Genomic DNA, 19,633 nt, shown 5'->3' with positions numbered 1-19,633 from the left:
TTACAACACCAGGTTAAAGTCCAACAGGTTTGTTTCGAATCACTAGCTTTCGGAGCACACCTCCTTCCTCAGGTGAATGAAGAGGTGGGTTCCAGAAACATATATAGAGACAAAGCCAATGATGCAAGACGATACTTTGAATGCGAGGCGTTGCAGATAATTAAGTCTTTACAGGTTCAGACGGAACTCCAGTCGTTCCCTCTCTCCAGTCGTTCCGTCTGGATTTGTAAAGATTTCATTATCTGCAAAGACTCGCATTCAAAGTACACATTATTTTTTGATTGAATTCAAATTTCGCCATCTGCCATGATGGGATTTGGACACTCGTCACCAGAGTATTTCAGTGGGTCTCTTGATTACTAATCCTATTAACCTAGATAAACAGCCAGTTTAATCCCACGAGGAATGGGAAGAGAAAGTGGACATTATCCCTACATCAAAGGAAAGATAAATATCTTTATTAGTGTCACAAGTAGGCTTACATTAACACCGCAATGAAATTACTGTAAAAGTCCCCGAGTCACCTGTTCGGGTACACAGAGGGAGAATTAAGAATGTCTAATTCACCTAACAAGCATGTCTTTCAGGACTTGTGGGAGGAAACCGTAGCACCCGGAGGAAATCCACGCAGACACAGGGAGAATGTGCAAACTCCGCACAGACAGTGACCCAAGCCGGGAAATGAACCCGGATCCCTGGTGCTGTGAAGCAACAGTGCAAACTACTGTGCTACCCACCGTGCCGATCCTCTCTGACATGACGTATCAGAAAATCACAAATGTAGCTTGGTGTTCACTCTGTCGCTATCTCATGGCCATTGATCTGTCGTGAATTTGTGTTTCTGCTTTCCCCACATCCCTCTCCTGCACACTAACCTGGTTGGAGAGATAAACAACGTAGGCTCAATCAATTTCATACTTTTCACCTCCATCTTAAAACAAGTGTCCTCACTGTTATTGTCTGTTCAATATTTCTCTTGCAAGGTGTCATAACCCCCACGAGGCCCAAGGAGAAACCATTATCTATCCTCCCGTGGGGATCGTGGAGTATGAGCTTCCCAGGTAGGGGGCAGACCCATCCAGCTGGGGCCGGTTAGAACCAAGCATAAAAGCCAGCTCAAGCAGGGACCGGCATGTTGGTGGTCCCAAAGGGGACCATGATTGGAGATCATTACTGTTGTGGACTAATTACTATTGGAAGTAAAATAAATCTTTTCCTTCCTACCACTGGCTTCCTTGGTCAGTAAACACCGGTTAGGTATTAACCAAACAATAAATGTCTGCTTGAACAATATGTGAACTGGCTCACAAACCTGGAAGTGTTTTAGTTCAGTGCAGGAGGGACATTTCCCTAAGAATAGCTGCACTGTGCCAAGTATCTCGTTCAATGTCTGTGGTTAATAGTTAACAAAAGGTGCGCGATTGGCGATAAAGTTCTTTGGGGTTGGTGGAGTTGTGGAAGCGACTGTTTTAATGAAGGCAAGACTTCCTTTTGATTTGAAAAACAGTGGGGGGTTTTGTTGTGAGTTTTCCCAAACTCATTTCTACCTGGGGCCATTTTGGTCAAATGGAGGGAAGAGTCACCGGTTCCTGCACCTTCACCGATTGTGGAAACTGTCCTGACAATGGATTTGTCCTTGTACCAAATTTCATATTCATAGGATGACGAGCCATGACGCACAGCAGGGGAAAGATCTATCTTAACATAATTGTTACTGTTACAACATCCATGGGGCCAAAGGCTGTGCTTTATATTATCCCCTACCCCTATCACCTCAGAGTATGAACCCCCCGGTAATTGGGAGCAGAGTTTGCTCTTAACAGTATAAAAACCCTAACCTGGGTGCAAGTCGGCAAGGGTAGCCATTTGGGGAGGGGAGTAATAGCTTTGTGATTTTATGTAAACCACAATAAACCTGTGTTCATTCCCATCCCACCGTGCATTCCTGCATCTCTTCCATTGGATTCTACAGTTACATACTCAGAAATCAGGATGAGTTAGGATATTCCATCCTACTCTAGCAAAGCAGAAATATTAGGTTCCAGTTTGTCTGTGATATAGTCATGGGTTACAGCTTTCTGTTGGATTTTTAAAATTAATTCATGGGATGTGGGTGTTGCTGGCATAGCATGCATTGGTCATTCCTAATTGCCCAAGCTGAGTAGCTTGCTGAACCATTTTACAAGTCAACCACATCGGGAGCTCTGGGTTCAATTCCCACTCCAGGACTTGATGGCAAAGGAAAGTGCGTTCATATCACGATCAAACAGGTTGAGTATCAACCTGCAAATCCTTCCAAACATGTCAAGGCTAGTGGCAAGAGTGGGTGAGACTCCTGGTCAGCCACGCTTGATGTGGAGTGGTGTCCATCAAAATATAAGCCCCTGGTGACAGAGTAGAGCCCTGTTCCAGGACTTACTAGCTATGAAAACAGATGAAAGTCTGCCTTAGTGCACCACGTGGTACAGGAAGACAATTGAAATTAGACACCTAGAGTCAGATGAAGGATAGAACAGGTTGTCAGGGTCCTTCCCGTTCCTTCTTGTTTATTCACTATCTTCTTGTTTATTACCTATCCCTTGTTTTCCCCTTTCTTTTATTGTTTTCATTACATTTTTGACCCTTGGACGATTTATGGACATGTGCCTTTGAGGCAGCCTCCAATTTTAATTCAAGCAGGAAACCATGGCCTGTCCCTTTAATTCAAACAGCAGAAGCCAGAAGGCTGTGCTGTTTTAGACTGGTGTTTGGAGATTGGCTGACCTCAGAGATAACCCGGTTTGATTGATGAGGCTTACGGTCCAAATAATTTAAAAAGGCTGTGCTCTGCCTTAGTGGTAGTGACTGGATTTGATCCCACTGAAATGGTCCAGAGCCCTCAGGAGCTTTCAGTTTCATTTTGGCAGCTTAGAGAGAAGGCCCACGACTTTCTATTCCAGTTTTTCTCCAGAAAGACTGTGTTTCTGACCTCACAGAAAGCCTGGATGAAAAAGTTTATAGGTGAATCATTACAGCCTGTGCAAGAAAGATTCAGAATTTGATAATTCACTCCAGAAATATCCATCTCATTCTCACCAAAAGGCCAGTGTGGGGACCAATGCTTTCTCCAGAAAAGGCAGAGGCCTGGAAGCAAATTCTGATGTCAGTTGTGAGTAATGCTGCTAAACTACAAGGAAGATCATTGCCGGTTGTAAACCAGAGACTTTAATCCACAAGCATACTGTTACGAAAGCATGCTGTAATCCACCATTTGAAGCAAAGACTTATCTTTTTGCAATTACCCGTAATATTTCCCCCTTTTCCCCCCCTCTGTAATTGTCTGACTCCTGTGTGTGTGTGTAGAGGGTGCAACAGTTAAGGGGTGTAATAGATTAGCTTGTTGTCCTTCAGTTGCATTTACTGCATATTTCATCATTATCCTTTTTATAAATAAACAGTAATCATGTTTCAACTTACAAACCTGGTGACTGTAATCATTGGGTAGCTAAGGTCCAAAGACCTTGGGACTATTTATAAGAGTTATTGGTTAATTTAATTGTGTTGTGACTCCAAGATGAGTGGGGCTGAAATTCACTAAGCACTCTGGGGAGGCGTGGCATAGTGGTATTGTCACTGGACCAGTAAAACCAGAGACCAAGAGTAATGCAGATGGTGAAATTTGAATTCGACGAAGATCTGGAATTAAAAGTCTAATGATGATCATGAAACCGTTGTCGATTGTTGTAAAAACCGATTGGGTGGCACGGCAGCACAGTGGTCAGCACTGTTGCTTCACAGCGGCAGGGTCCCAGGTTCAATTCCTGCTTGAGTCACTGTCAGTGCGGATCTGTACATTCTCCCCATGTCTGCGTGGGTTTCCGCCAGGTGCTCCGTTTCCTCACACAAGTCCCGAAAGATGTGCTTGTTAGGTGAATTGGACATTCTGAATACTCGCTTAGTGCACCCGAAAAGGCGCCGGAACGTGGCGACTAGGGGATTTTCACAGTAACTTCATTGCAGTGTGAATGTAAGCCTACTTGTGACAATAATAAAGATTATTATTATTATGGTTAACTAATGTCCTTTAGGGAAGGAACTATGTCACCCTTACCTGGTCTGGCCTACATGTGACTCCAGGTATACAGCAACATGGTTGACTCTTGGCTGTTCCTCAAGGGCAATTAGGGTTGGGCAATAAATGCTGGCCAAGCCTGCAACACCCACGTCCCATGAACAAATAAAAAAACTTGCCCAGGGTGTCGTAATAAGGTAAGAACAGCAGATTTCCTTTGCTGAATGGTATTCGTTAACCAAATGGGTTTTTACATCAATCAGCAATGGTTATCATTGGACTTTTAATTGCAGATCCTTTTGTATTGGATTCAAATTTCACCATCTGCCACTCTGAATTCAAACCCAGATCCCTCAAGCATTACGCCGGGTCTCTGGATCCCAATCCGGTGATTAAACCACTATGCCATCACCTCCCCATGTGAACTATTTAGAAAGTTGCTCTGTGAGGACAGGGACCATAAACAGAGAGCAGACATGCCTCAACACAAATCATTCACGAAGAAGACAGCAGGATTAGTAATACACGCTGGTTGGGATTCTCCACCCTCCCAGCCACGTATTTCTCGGTGGCGCACCATTTGCGGTATTCTCTGCCCCTGTCGCTGTCAGTAGGAATTCCCATTGAAACCACCGCACGCTGTCAAGAAATCCACACGTGGAGGTGCGCTGCCGGCAAGAACACAGAATCCCGCCGCCAATAAACAGCTGGAAAATTCCATCCTCGGAGTCTGCATCTCTCAGCCTGAGGTTTGTGTGTTGAGTTCTGCTTCATAGTCACTGCTCTGAATTAGCAAAAAATGTCTGCTTTCTCCATAAGAACATAAGAACTAGGAGCAGGAGTAGGCCATCTGGCCCCTCGAGCCTGCTCACCATTCAATAAGATCATGGTTGATCTTTTTGTGGTCTCAGCTCCACTTACCCGCCATTGCTCACCATAACCTTTAATCCTTTTAGTGTTCAAAATCTATCTACCTTTGCCTTAACTGCTTCACTGGGAAGGGAATTCCACAGATTCACAACCCTTTGGGTGAAGACATTCCTCCTCAACTCAGTCCTAAATCTGCTCCCCATTATTTTGAGGCTATTCTCCCTAGTTATAGTTTCACCCGCTAGTGGAAACAATCTCCCAGCTTCTATCTTATCTATTCCCTTCATAATGTTATATGTTTCTATAAGATCCCCCTCATTCTTCTGAATTCCAATGAGTATAGTCCCAGTTTACTCAGTCTCTCCTCATAAGCCATTCCTTTCAACCTAGTGAATCTCCTCTGTACCTCCTCCAGTGCCTGTACGTCCTTTCTCAAATAAGGAGACCAAAACTGTACACGGTACTCCAGGTGTGGCCTCATCAGCACCCTATACAGTTTCAGCATAACCTTCCTGTTTCTAAATTTCATCCCTCTCGCAATGAAGGATTAAATTCCATTTGCCTTCTTAATTACCTGCTGCACCTGCAAACAAACCTTTAGCGATTCATGTACAAGGACACCCAGGTCCCTATGCACAGCAGCATGCTGCAATTTTTTACCATTTAAATAATAATCAATTTTGCGGTTATCCCTTCAAAAATGGATGAACTCACATTTACCAACATTGCACTCCATCTGCCAGACCCTTGCCCACACATGTTCTATCTATAGCTCTCTACAAACTTTGTGTCCTCTGCACACTTTACTCTACCACTCATCTTAGTGTCATCTGTGAACTTTGACACATTACACTTGGTCCCCAAGTTCAAATAACCTGTGTAAATTGTAAACAATTGCAGTCCCAATACTGACCCCTGAGGCACACCACTAGCCACTGATCACCAACCAGAAAAACGCCCATTTATCCCCACTCTTTGCTTTCTATTGGTTAACCAATCCTCTATCCATGCTAATCCATTACCCGCAACGCCGTGCACCTTTATCTTATGCAGCAGCCTTTTGTGCGGCACTTTGTCAAATGCCTTCTGGAAATCCAGATACAACACATCCACCGGTTCCCCATTGCTCACCATGCTCTTAATGTCCTCAGAAAATTTCATTTAATTAGTTAAACATGACCTGCCTTTCATGAACCCATGCTGCATCTGCCCAATGGGAGAATTTCTAACCAGATGTCTTGCTATTTCTTCCTTGATGTTAGATTTAAGCTTTTTCCCCACTGCAAAAGTTAAACTAACTGGCCTATAGTTACCTGTCTTTGTCTACCTCCTTTTTTAACAGTGGCATCACATTTGATGTTTTCCAATCGCCCGGAACTGTCCCAGAGTCCAGCGAACTTTGGTAAATTACCACAAGCGCATTTTCTATTTCCCCTGCCATCTCTTTTAGTACCCTGGGATACATTCCAACAGAGCCAGGAGACTTGTCTACCTTTAGCCCCATTAGTTTGCCCAGAACAACCTCCTTAGTGATAATGATCGTTTCTCAGTCCTCACCTGCCATAGCCTCAAAATAAGGGGAAGTAGATTTAGGACTGAGTTTAGGAGGAACTTCTTCACCCAAAGGGTTGTGAATCTATGGAATTCCTTGCCCAGTGAAGCAGTAGAGGCTCCTTCATTAAATGTTTTTAAGATAAAGATAGATAGTTTTTTGAAGAATAAAGGGATTAAGGGTTATGGTGCTCGGGCCGGAAAGTGGAGCTGAGTCCACAAAAGGTCAGCCATGGTCTCATTGAATGGTGGAGCAGGCTCGAGGGGCCAGATGGCCTCCTCCTGCTCCTAGTTCTTATGTTCTTATGGTTCACCACCCTTTGAGTGAAGAGATTTCTCCTCATCCCGGTCCTAAATGGTCTACCACATATCCTGATAATGTGACTCCTGGTTTTATTCCCTCCCATCCAGGGGAAACAATATCCAATCTATCCAGACCTGTCAGGATTCTATACATTTCAATGAGATTGTCTCTCATTTTTCTGAATTCTAGCAAATACAGGCCCTGTCAACCCAATCTCTCCTCATACGACAATCCTGCCATCCCAGGAACCAGTCTGGTGAACATTTGCTGCACTCCCTCCATGGAAAGTATATCCTTTCTTAGATAAGGCTAAAATAGCAGACACTACTCCAGGTGTGGTCTCACCAAGACTCCGTGCAGTTGCAGTCAGACATCTTTGCTCCTATACACAAGTCCTCTTGCAATGAAGGCCGACATAACATTTGCCTTCCTAACTGCTTGCTATACTTGCATGCTTGCTTTCAGTGACTGATGTACTAGGACACCCAGGTCCCTTTGTACATCAACATTTCCCAATCTATCACTATTGAACTAATACTGTGCCATTTTGTTTCTCCGTCCGAAGTGGATAACTTCACATTTATCCACGTTTTGCTGCACCTGCTACGCATTTGCCATTCACTCAATTTGTGAAAATTACCTTGAAGCTGTGGTGTTCTTTGTGTTGATCAGATCCAAGGATGGTTGGCATAGTGTTCACAAAGACCACAACTAGCTTTTATATTAAACAAAGCTAAAGATTTATTTACACTACTTAATTGAATTCGACTTACTTCTATAAAATAAACAATTGATAATAATCATACAATCTACACTCATCTATCACTAATTTCTACACTAATACAGTAACTATGATCTGCTCTCACTCATACTATCTTTCCTGCATTCTGTTCTCTAGCCTTCTCCTCAACTCTCTCCCAAAAGGCTTAGCATCGATGCTTTATATAGTTCTGTACCTAGCTCCATCTAGTGGTTAATTTGGACATAACATTAACCCTTACAATTCTGTACATTTCTCATAATGTCACCCCCCTTTCTTTGAGAAACAATGGTTATAAATTCTGTTACTAACATGTTTTTTTAATATAATACTGACAAGAATATTATTATTATTTTTTACATTCAATAGTAAAAGTTAAATTTCATATCACAGCAGTGATTACAGAGTAATAGTTATCAACATATCATTAAAAATTCAGTCTATTCGGTGGTTTCTTGTTCTCGTTGATCTTCTCAGTGTACTTGTTGAATTGTTCTAATCGTTTTCCATGTTGTTTGGATTTCTTGTCAACAGTGAAAGATTTGGAAAGTCAATGTTGTGAAACATGGCATCCGGAGCAATAATATGAGGAGTGGAATGTAATTTTTTATCTTCTATAATACTCTTCGATTCCTTTGAAACATTGTGCCATCTTCAGTTTGGACAAAATGCGATCTTGGTGCTATCTGTCTTAATACCTTAGCAACATGTGACCATCCACCATCAGGATTTTGTATTCTGACATAGTCTCATTCTTGTAACGGCGGTAAAGGTTTGGTATGCCTGTTGTATTAGGCTTTTTGTTTCCTTTTTTGCAACCTTATTCTGTCATGCAGTACTTGTTCATCCATATTCGGAATTGTGATTTCTGGTAAGTTCTACGAATTCTTCTTCCCATCAACATCTGGACAAATCTTTTTTTTTGAAAATCTTTTTATTGGCTTTTCTCTTATTTATAAACAGTTGTGTGTGTATACATTACATTTTTCTTGCCCGCGCTAATTTACTTTATTGTACAGAGGGGTTTATTTTGTCCTTTATTTAACTAACTCTATGTACATTTTGTTGCCCTCTGGATTGGTCTATAATTTTGCCCCACCCCCTTACACCCCCATCTTTGGCTTCGGCATCCTGCCTCTTCTCTTGTGGTTTCCCCACCTTCCTTCCGACTCCTCCCCCCACCCCGGGTTACGCAGTCCTTTGGTTCCTCATTATCTTTTTTTTTTTTCTTAGCTTACTCCTCGTTGCTGGCCTCACACAGGTTTTGGAACAGGCCGACAAACTGCCCCCAAGTATCCAGGAAGCCTTCCTCTGACCCTCGGGTGGCGTACTTAATCTTCTCCAGGGGGAGAAATTCCAAGAGGTCAGCGAGCCAGTCTGCAGCTGTGGGTGGTGCTGCCAATCGCCAGCCGAGCAGGATTCTCCAGCTTGCGATTAGGGAAGCGAAAGCAAGGGCGTTACACCCCCTCCCCATGTGTAACTCTGGCTGCTCCGATACCCCGAAGATTGCCACTATTGGGCATGGCGTCACCCTCACCCCCACAAGCTTGGACAGTGCCTCGGAGAAGGCTGTCCAGAACCTTGCAAGTTTGGGACAAGCCCAAAACATGTGGGCGTGGTTGGCCAGGCCCCTCTGGCACCGCTCACATTTATCCTCCACCTCCGGGAAGACCCTGCTCTTTCGGGTTCTGGTCGGGTGCGCTCTGTGCACCACTTTGAGATGCATTAGGCTTAGCCTTGCGCAGGAGGAGGTGGAGTTTGCCCTGCTTAGTGCTTCGCTCCAGAATCCCCACCCTACCTCTGTCCCCAGTTCGTCCTCCCATTTTTGTCTGGTCCCGTCCAGTGGTGTTCGAGCTCTGTCCAGTAGCTGTCCGTATATTTTCCCACATAGCCCCCTTCTCGCTGCTAGTGCCTATCAGGTCCTCTAGTAGGGTGTTTTCTGGGACCCGGGGTATCCTACTGTCTCTTTGCGGAGTATTTGGAGGTGTCTCAATTCCTGTCCTTTTGCTAGTTTCCACTTCCTTGTCAGTTCGTTCAGTGTCGCCAGTCTGCGCCCAACGTAGAAGTCCCCGACCGTCAGTGTGCCCCCGTCCCGCCTCCATCTTTTGAAGGTGGTATCGAGCATGGCTGGGGGGAATCTGTGATTGTCGCAGATGGGGGCCAAGGAGAAAATTTTTGTTATTCCCTAAGTGCTGTCTCAAATGGGTCCACGTTCTCAGCATGGCCACTACCACTGGGCTCATTGTGTATCTTGCTGAGGGGGATGGGAGTGCTGCTGTAGCCAGAGCCCGGAGAGTCGTTCTTTTACAGGATGCCTCCTCCATTTGTACCCAGCCTGTGTCGGGTTCTTGTACCCATCCCTTCCCTCTTTCTGCCGTTGCAGCCCAGTGATAGCATTGTAAGTTTGGTAAGGCCAAGCCCCCTTTGATTTTTCTTCTTTACAGTATCAGTTTGGGAATTCTCAGGTTCTTACCCCTCCCCACACACAAACGCCATGATTAGACTGACTACGTTTTGTGAAAAGGGCTTCGGGATGAAGACTGGAATGGATCTAAACAGGAAGAGGAACCTTGGCAGTACGTTCATCTTGATTGTCTGCACTCTCCCCGCCAGAGAGAATGTGAGTGAGCCTCACCGTTGAAGGTCTTTTCTTAATTCCTTCATTCCTTCACCAGGCTGGTCACGATTGTCCACATACTTGTGGACTCCAGGCCAGTACCCAAATTGTCTTGCTCGTCTGCGATATTTTCCAATTCCTTGATGCCCTTCATGTATCTGTTCCAAGATATCTTTCCGTAGGCAGGAAGGAATAATTATTCTGTCCCCTTTGAGTAGGAATCCGTTAATCACAGTGAGGTCATCTTTGACACTACAAAAACTGGAACAACAGACATTGGGCCATCGTTCTTTCAGGTATTGGATTATCTTTTGGAGTGTCAAGTCCTTTGCTGTTTCTTCTCGTATGAGACGTAGCTCGTTGTCAGACACTGGTAGCATTTCTGCAATGAATGAAGCTTATGCTTCCACTATTTGTACTATTTCTGAAGCCGTGGTATCAACATTATTTGTAGCTCTTGATAACGTATCAGCAGCAACAAATTATTTTCCTGGCTCTTTAAGCGTGAAATTTAACTATTGGTTGCGTGTATCCTTTGAACCAAGTTAAGTTTGCTGCAAGCATTCACTCTAAGTAGTGATGATTTGTCATTTTCTACTATTTTGAAGTCCATTGGTATGCTGATGTCATCATTCTGAACTATGAGACAGCAGGAACCTCTCGTGGCTATGGCATTGTCATTATAGCCAGTCAATCGACAGGTTGATTTCTTTATTTGTGGTTTACTGTGCATTAGTCTTAAATCCTTTTCCATATTAAATTTGTGTGTGCTCCTGCATTTAGTTTAAATGGAATTTCAGACCCATTTGTATCAAGTAGTACAGTCCACTCTTTAATAATTTTGGAGAGCTGATATATCGGCTTATTATCACAGTGCAGAGCATTGACCATAGTAATCACATTAACCAGTAAAAGTATCTTTCAGTGCATATTGGGAGGAATCATTATTATCTGTTAAGACTTTTTTTTCTGTTCCTTCACTCTGTATACTCTGGATCTTCTTAAAATCGTTGTAGGATCTTTTAAATGTATTTGCTCCTGAAACTATTGTGAAACGACACTGTGCTGCAAAGTGATTGTATTTGCAATATTTGGAACATTGTTTGCTTTTTGCCAGACAGTTTCTTTACTGTGGGTGTGGCCATAGTGTGTGCACATCATCACGTTCGTGACGTCAATTTCAAAGTGGCCACCTGCCATTATGCACAATTTATTGTGCTGCGCCACAGCATTAATGGCGTCGGCCACGCTTCCTGACTCGTGCCTTTTTCGTTTGCCCTGAACTCCACATATTCAAAGGTTGCTTGTTCACTGGCGTTGCAAATATTAATCACTTCACCTAATGGCAATATCATTCGTCTCAACATTTTTTCTCGCAAACGTTCATTATTAATTCCAGAGACAATTTGATCGCGAAGCATTGATTCAGCAACGGATTAGAAGTTACACGATTGCGCTCTTCATCTTAAAGCAGTAATAAAAGTATCTACTGACTCCCCTTTCAGCTGCAGCATTTTCCTCAACATGTAGCGCTCGTATGTCTCATTCACTTGCTTTTTGCAGTGAGCATCAATTGTTTTCAGTAGCATGTTATACTGTTTTTTATCCTCTTCTGAAAATTCAAACAAGTTAAACAACTCTAAAGCCTGCGGTCCAGCCAAATTAAGAAGAAGCACAATTTTTCTCTGATTTGGAAGCACCTTCTAGCGCAGAGGCAGATAAAAACATTTGAAACTGTTGTTTGAAAAATGGCCAATTTTGACAGATTACCTGCCATCCTTAAGTGGTCTTACGATCTGTCGTTTGTGCAGATTTTTCAATCGGTGTAGCAGTGTGACTGTTTTTCTGAATTGTCTTAAAGCAATGCTGTCTAACTAAATTGCTCATTTTTTTTAGAAATACACTCCTGGTACCATGTGGTGTTCTTTGTGTTGGTCAGATCCTAGGATCGTAGTGTTCACAAAGACTAGGAACTAGCTTTTGTATCAAACAAAGATAAAGATTTATTTGCACTACTTAATTGAATTCAACTCTTATTTCTATATTATGAACAATTAACAATAACCATACAATCTACACTCATTTATCACTAATCTCTACACTAATACAATAAGTATGATCTACTCTCACTCATACTATCTTTCCTACAGTCTGTTCTCTAGCCTTCTCCTCAACTCCCTCCCAGAAGGCTCAGCATCGATGCTTTATATAGTTCTGCATCTAGCTCCCTCCAGTGGTTAATTCGGACATAACATTAACCCTTACACTTCTGTACATTTCTCAAAATGTCACAGTAGCTTCTTAAACATCCTCCTCAGCACTTATCTTCCCACCAAGTTCTGTGTCATCAGCAAACCTGGACATATTACTTTTGGTTCCCTCATCCAAACAATTATCGTATATTGTGGATAGCTGCCACCCAAGCACAAATCCCCGCACTAGCACTAGCCACCTACTGCCACTTTGAAAAAGACCCACTGATTCCTATCCTCTATTTCCTGTCCGCTAACCAATTCTCAATCCATGCCAATATATTACGCCCAAATCCCATGCACTTTTATTTGGACTCACCTCTTATGTGGAACTTTATCAAATGCTTTCTGAAAATCCATACATACCACACTCACTGGTTCATCTATTCTGTGAGTTACATCCTCAAAAAAACTCCAGTAGGTTTGTTAGACTTGATTTCTCTTTCAGAAATCCACATTGACTTCAACATGCACACGCAGAGCTGGAGGGATTTAGAGAAGTTGCAGTGAGGTAGAGCTGGGTGTCGGCAGTGTCCATGTGGAGCCCGAGGTGAGATGTTACCACTGAGGGGCATCATATGGAAATAAGGGTGCACCAAAGATAGATCATGACAGGACCCCTGAGGAAATAGTATGGCGTGGGAAAGAGAAGCTAGCGCATGAGATTTTCTGGCTATGCTTGCATGGGTAAGGGTGGAACCATGCAAGGACAAACACGCTTATTTACACCAGAGAGAATAACTGTTGGAACTGGGTGGCATCGCCAACCATGTGAAAGATTGCAGAACAGCGAGAACAGCGGAGGGGCATGGTGGTGGGCACGGGAAGCAATGATCACAGACACAGCCACAGAGGAAGTAACTTTCCATGTCTGATTAGAGTGATTTCAATGCACCAGTGGAGCAAGAAACCTGACTACAGAGATTCAAACTCAGTTTGTGCGAAAGATGGAGGGGGGCAGACAACACATTCAAAGGCATGGGAGGTTCAAGATTTGGGGGGATTTGGAATAGGAGGAGTCAAGGGTGGATTTCTGAAGGGAATGGCTGATAACCACTGACTTGAAGGTAAGGGTGCAGAACCCAGGGGGAAGAAACATTTTACAATATTACCTAGAATGGGGGCAGGAAGAGAAAGTGGATGGTCAGCAGGTTAGTGGGGACAGGATCAAGGGAGCAGGAGATGGGTCTCAGACTGAAGGAGGTTCGAAAGGGAGAGAAACCGCAAGAGAAATGCACACTCCTGGTTTGCACGAGGATGCAGCAGAGGCTGATGAACAAATACTAAGTGGCATTCACATGTCAAAGTCTCATTTGCTGGAGTATTGGTGCAAATTCAGAAGTGAAAAGGTGGATCAGGAAGTGTACACAAATAATCACTGGCAAACATGTCCCGGTGGTCAGAATTTCAGAATGGCAAAGTCCACTTCCTTCCTGGAAGAAGTTGCATTGGGGGTGTTAGAGTCAGCGTCTGGATGTTGCACGACTGCATAGTGACAGGCATGTTCAGTTGGCTGAAAATCAAAGAGATTGACATTATATATTGGGCTCTTATAAAAGGCACGGCAACTAGTCTGAGCCAACGTTGTTATTTAAAGCCAGCCTAGAATAAGTCTATCACTACTGGTTCTGTCTTAACAGTCCAGGTACTTTTCTTAACCCCATTTCTACTGGAGACCGAAGCATGTGTTCCTCACCATGCTGGTTCATGGACATTAAACATTAGACAGGCTCTTGGCGTAACTGGAGGGATGTCATATGCAGAATGCTGACACAGTAAAGTGCCTTTTACTGTGTTAAGCACAGTGCGGGTCTTATATTAAAGCTGCTCATTAAAGCCAGATTTTGGAAATGTCCCAAAGTCTCGCTAACAAGTTACAGATGGTGTGCCGCACTCCTGCCTACATATTTCTGGAGTGGACCCTAGATTTATACTGGAATTTAGTCCAAATTGCTGGCGGTTTATGTGCAGCCAAAGACTGAGCACCATAACAGGTCAGAGTAATTTAAACTCCGTAACATAAAACAAAAGTGCATTCTCACTTCACAGTGCATGACATGTGCATCAGAAATAAGAAATAATTTTTTTAAAAGACTGCACATGTGGTTGCGATTAGTTCACATATTCAGCGATTATATCTTATTGATTAGGATCGAGGAACATAAGGACCAGGCAAATGGTGCAATTTTGCTGTTATAATAAACCTGCAAATTGCCGATTGTAATGTGCATAGTATCATACAATCATAGAATCCCTACAGTGCAGAAGGAGGCCGTTCGGCCTATCGAATCTGCACCAGCCTTTGGAAAGCGCACCCTACTTAAGCCCACACCTCCTCCCTATCCCCGTAACCCAGTAACCCTACCTAACCTTTTGAACACTAAGGGGCAATTTATCTTGGCCAATCCACCTAAACTGTACAGGCGGGATTCTCTGACCCCCCCGCCGGGTCGGAGAATCGCCGGGACGCGGCGTGAATCCCGCCCCCGCCGGCTGCTGAATTCTCCGGCACCGGGGATTTGGCGGGGGTGGGAATCGCGCCGCGTCGGTCGGCGGCCGCTGGTAGCGCCCCCCCCGGCGATTCTCCGGCCCGCGATGGGCTGAGTGGCCGCCCGTTTTCAGCCAATCCCGCCAGTGTATATTGCACCAGGTATTTGCCGCGGGACCTGGCTGCGCGAGTGGCCTCCGGGGTCCTCGGGTGGGCGTGTGGGAATCTGGCCCCAGGAGATGCCCCCATGGTGGCATGGCCCGCGATTGGGGCCCACTGATCCGCGGGTGGGCCTGTGCCGTGGCGGCACTCTATTCTTCCGCGTCGGCCACTGTGGTCCTTTGCGATGGCCGACACAGAGATGAACGCCCCCTGCGCATGCGCTGGGATGATGCCAGCACACGCTGCTGCTCCCGCACATGCGCCAACTCGCACCGGCCGGCGGAGGCCCTTCGGTGCCGTTTGACGTGGCGCCAAGCCCCTTCCCCGTTGGCTGGCGCGGCGCAAACCACTCCGGCACCGGCCTAGCCCCTGAAGGTGCAGAGGATTACGCACCTTTGGGGCGGCCCAACGCCGGAGTGGTTCACACCACTCCTTCGAGCCGGAGTTGCCCGCCCCGCCAATTCCCGCAGAATCCCACCCTACGTCTTTGGATTGTGGGAGAAAATCGGAGCACCCGGAGGAAACCCACACAGACACGGGGAGAAAGTGCAAACTCCACACACACTCAGTCGAGGCCAGAAAAGTAACCAGTGTTCCTTTTTATTTAAAATGCATTCAGCAAAATTAAAAGTTTGCCAGCCCCTACCTTTGCAATCGGTGGATTTTTTCTGTTGTCAACAGTATCTGCAAATTAAAGATCCACAAATAAGGTGGCAGCTGGGCTCATTCACCTTCAAACATAACTGCCGTTAGTTCACATTTAGGAATGATTAACGCTCACTACGAAGTAGCTGGGTTGTGTAGGAATATTGACAGAGGACCACAGCTTAAAAGGATTTATGATAAGATCTTTAGCCGCCCTATACGCCATGCCTGTGGACACACTGGTGAAACCTCCCATGTTACCGACACCTCATTCCTGTGCACAGGTGGCAGTGCCAGGGGCAGGCCCGCTGGGGAGCCCCATCGGGCTGTTCCCCTTAGGTATTGAGGGGGATTTTCCCACTGCTTGTGTGGGGGTACAGTTTGCCTCGTTGCTTCTTGGGGGGAGGGGCTCCCCCCCACTGTGGGTGTTCTGAGAACCGGGGCAGGGTTTCCTCGGTGCTTGCTGTGGGGGGGACCCTTGTCAGTATTTTTTGAGGATTCCCCTCATGCTTGTTTCCACAGTTGCCCCACAGTGTGTGTGGGTGTTTTGTGTGTGTGTGTGTGGGAGGGGGGGGGCTGCCGCGGTGCTTGTGAAAGGGGAATTTCCCCAACCTTGTGTGGGTGTTGGGGAGGGTGGAGTTGCCTTGGTGCTTGTTGTGTGAAGGGGTTGTCTTGGTGCTAGTGGAGGGTTGGGGGTCCCCATGTCCATGCAGGGTTGGGGGGTGGGGTAGTTTCTTTTTAACACAGACTGGGGCATGTGGAGCCAGTATTGCTGGCTCCATCATGCCCCACTCTGCCGGCGTGACAGTGGAAATCACTCCCCCAGATTTCCTGTGTGCAGAGTGCCAGAGAATCAGGAGAGAAAACTTGGCTGTGCAGCTGGGGAGCTAACTGCGTTTTTCTCGTCCAGCCAGCACTCTTTGCACACATCACGGGTCATCCTTTCACAATGATGTTGTGAAGCTGCTGCATGTGATCTGCGTGTCAGGCAGCTTTGAAGTTCCTCAATACTGCGGGACGACAGCACTTGAATTGTCAATCACGATCTGTATGCTCAGTGGTTGGTACGTAAGCCCTGGAGAGGGCATTGGCGAAGCATAGCTCCTTACCACACTTGTAGATTACACTCAGGTTGTAATGTTGGAACATGAGCATCATCCGTTGTGACTGGTGAGCAATTTCAACATTGACAGGGGCCAAAGATGAAATCATGGAATTTCTGACATGCGAAGATTTGGCAAAGGAGTTCCTTCTCAACCTGGGATTAGCGAGTTTCTGTGTCAGTGAGAGCTCTTGATGTAAAAGCCACTGGTCTGCCATTCTGGATGCACACTGCTCCAAGTCCATGCTGAGAGGTATCTGCTGATAAGAGGAAAGGTGCTCGGACGTTGAAGTATTGTAAGAGAAAGGGGCTGACAGCAGATCCTTGAGTTTGTTGAAGGAGGCACGGTGGTGCTCCTGCCAACACCATTCGACATCCTGGTGGAGAAGTTGGCGGAGGTGATCCAGTTAGCTCACTGTAACAGGGAATGAACTTTGATAGATAATTTGACATGCCAAGGAAACCCTGTATGGCATGCTTGTCCTCAGGAGTGGACATTTGTCATAGAGTTGTTGTCTTGGAGGATCTGGCCTTGCCGACGTCTTCGGGTTCCACGGCACAAATCACCGCTGGCTCCAAAAATATTCCTAAGCATGGATGGATTGCGATCTGGATCGTGCCTATCCGCTTGACGGGAATTGCAACTCCTTTCCCGCCAGGGGCTACACTTAGAAATTTTTTTGGGAAAATTCTGTCCTTAAAATATTTACTTTCTGCCACAGTGCGACGAGATTAGAAACTTGAGGGTGAAGCTAAATTGCAACAGGCATTAAACCAGAACTCTGCCAGAGAAGCACTGTGGTGATCCACTGTAATAGGAGATGTAAGGTAGGACCTGCTCTACAGGTTCGCCGGTAGCTCCTGCCGGCTGGCTCCGCCCAGGGAGAACTGTATAAATATGCATGACCTCCAGTGCCCTGCCATTTCTCCAGCTGCAGCAGGAGGCCTCGCATCTGACTGTAATAAAGCCACAGTTGTACCCAACTTTAGTCTTTGTGCAATTGATCGTGCGTCAATGTATTACAGTCAGATTTTCCACAGAATGGATATCCGAATTAAGCCCGATCGCCTGCAGCTGGATCCTCACTCGCCCGACGCCAGGAAAGACTTTACTCACTGGCTAGCATGTTTCGAGGCTTACATCAACGCGGCGGACCCCGCGCCAATGGAGGCTCAGAAGATAAACGTCCTGTACTCCAGACTGAGCTCCAGCATGTTCCGTTGATCCAAGACGCCACGACTTACACAAAAGCGATGGAACTCCTCAAAGAACACTACACACAGAAGGCGAACACACTCTTCGCCAGGCATGTACTTGCCACCCGCTCGCAACTACCTGGTGAGTCCATCGAACACTTCCCGCGGGCCCTAATTCCACTCGTCCGGTACTGTGACTGTCAGACCGTCACGGCCGTCGAACACGCAAATCTCCTCATGCGCGATGCCTTTGTGACGGGGATTGCGTCGGACCGCATCCGAGAACGATTGCTGGAAGGGGCCATGCTCGAACTGGCGCAGACGAAAACCTTGGCGCTCTCCATGACGGTCGCATCCCGTAACGTACAATCGTACCTCTCCCGCTGCGCTGCCCACCCTTTTACCCCTTCCTACCTCCTCAGCCGGGGCCCTGCCTTCGCAATACGCCTGCGCTGCACGCCAATCCGCGCACCCCGGGGGTCCCCGCTGCTACTTGTGCGGTCAGCAGAAGCACCCCCACCAACACTGCCTGGCCCGCACTGCAGTTTGTAAAGCCGCAGTAAAATGGGCGACTTCGCGGCTGTGTGCCAGGCCCATGCAGTCGCTGCGATCGCGCCCGCTATCGCCCCCTCCCCCATGCCAGACGCACAATGGGAGCCGCCATCTTCTCCTCCCAGGTCCATGTGCGACCAATGCGGGCCGCCATCTTGTCCCGACCCCGCAATGTGCGCACCATGGGCGCCGCCATCTTGTCCCGACCCCGCAATGTGCGCACCATGGGCGCCGCCATCTTGTTCCCCACAGGTTCCCCGGACATCTTGACATCGGAACCGCACCCACTCGCCAACCGAAGCATCCGATGGCTACCCGCAGCTCGCTTCGATGACACTGGACCAATCTCGCCCACACAACTTGGCCACCGCGTCGAAGACGGTTAAAATCAACGGCCACGCGACCTCGTGCCTGCTGGACTCCGGGAGCACCGAAAGCTTTGTTCATCCGGATACGGTAAGGCGCTACTCCCTTGCGGTCCACCCGGCCAATCAAAGGATCTCCCTAGCCACCGGATCCCACTCTGTCCCGATCCGAGGCTTTTGTACAGTCACCCTCACGGTCCAGGGCATAAAATTTAGTAACTTACGCCGCTATGTCCTTCCTAATCTCTGTGCTGCACTCCTGGACTTGGGCCTGGACTTCCAGTGCAACCTCCAGAGCCTCACCCTCAAATTCGGCAGGCCCTTACCCCCCTTTACCGTTTGCGGCCTCGCGACCCTCAAGGTCGATTCCCCCTCCATTTTTGCAAATCTAACTGCGGATTGCAAGCCCGTTGCCACTAGGAGCAGACGGTACAGCACCCAGGACAAGACCTTCATCAGGTCCGAAGTCCAGCGGCTGCTTAAGGAGGGTATTGTCGAGGCCAGCAACAGCCCCTGGAGAGCCCAAGTGGTAGTGGTTAAAACTGGGGAGAAACACAGGATGGTCGTGGACTATAGCCAGACCATCAATCGGTACACACAGCTCGACGCGTACCCCCTCCCACGCATATCTGATGTGGTCAATCAGATTGCGCAGTACCGGGTCTTCTCAACAATTGACCTGAAATCCGCCTACCACCAGCTCCCCATCCGGAATAC

At 46.6% G+C, this 19,633-nt stretch overlaps 1 protein-coding gene across 3 annotated transcripts in view; it reads right to left on the bottom strand.

The window, feature by feature from the left end:
• Positions 1–11,087: 11,087 nt before the first annotated feature.
• LOC140386585 (uncharacterized) overlaps positions 11,088–19,633 on the bottom strand; it is a 113,417-nt gene continuing 104,871 nt past the window's right edge. For 2 of the 3 annotated variants that reach the window (XM_072469033.1, XM_072469035.1), the window contains exons 15-16: positions 15,702–15,739; positions 11,088–13,918 (exon numbers count right to left, since the gene is read on the bottom strand). In XM_072469033.1, coding sequence (XP_072325134.1) covers positions 13,805–13,918; positions 15,702–15,739 — 152 coding nt within the window. In that variant the 3' untranslated portion in view covers positions 11,088–13,804. The remainder of the gene's footprint in view (positions 13,919–15,701; positions 15,740–19,633) is intronic. The other variant, XM_072469032.1, reaches the window with a different exon arrangement.

The sequence above is a fragment of the Scyliorhinus torazame genome, chromosome 12 (assembly GCF_047496885.1).
Source record: "Scyliorhinus torazame isolate Kashiwa2021f chromosome 12, sScyTor2.1, whole genome shotgun sequence".
NCBI lineage: Eukaryota > Metazoa > Chordata > Chondrichthyes > Carcharhiniformes > Scyliorhinidae > Scyliorhinus > Scyliorhinus torazame.
This window is presented reverse-complemented; position numbering and strand designations above follow the sequence as displayed.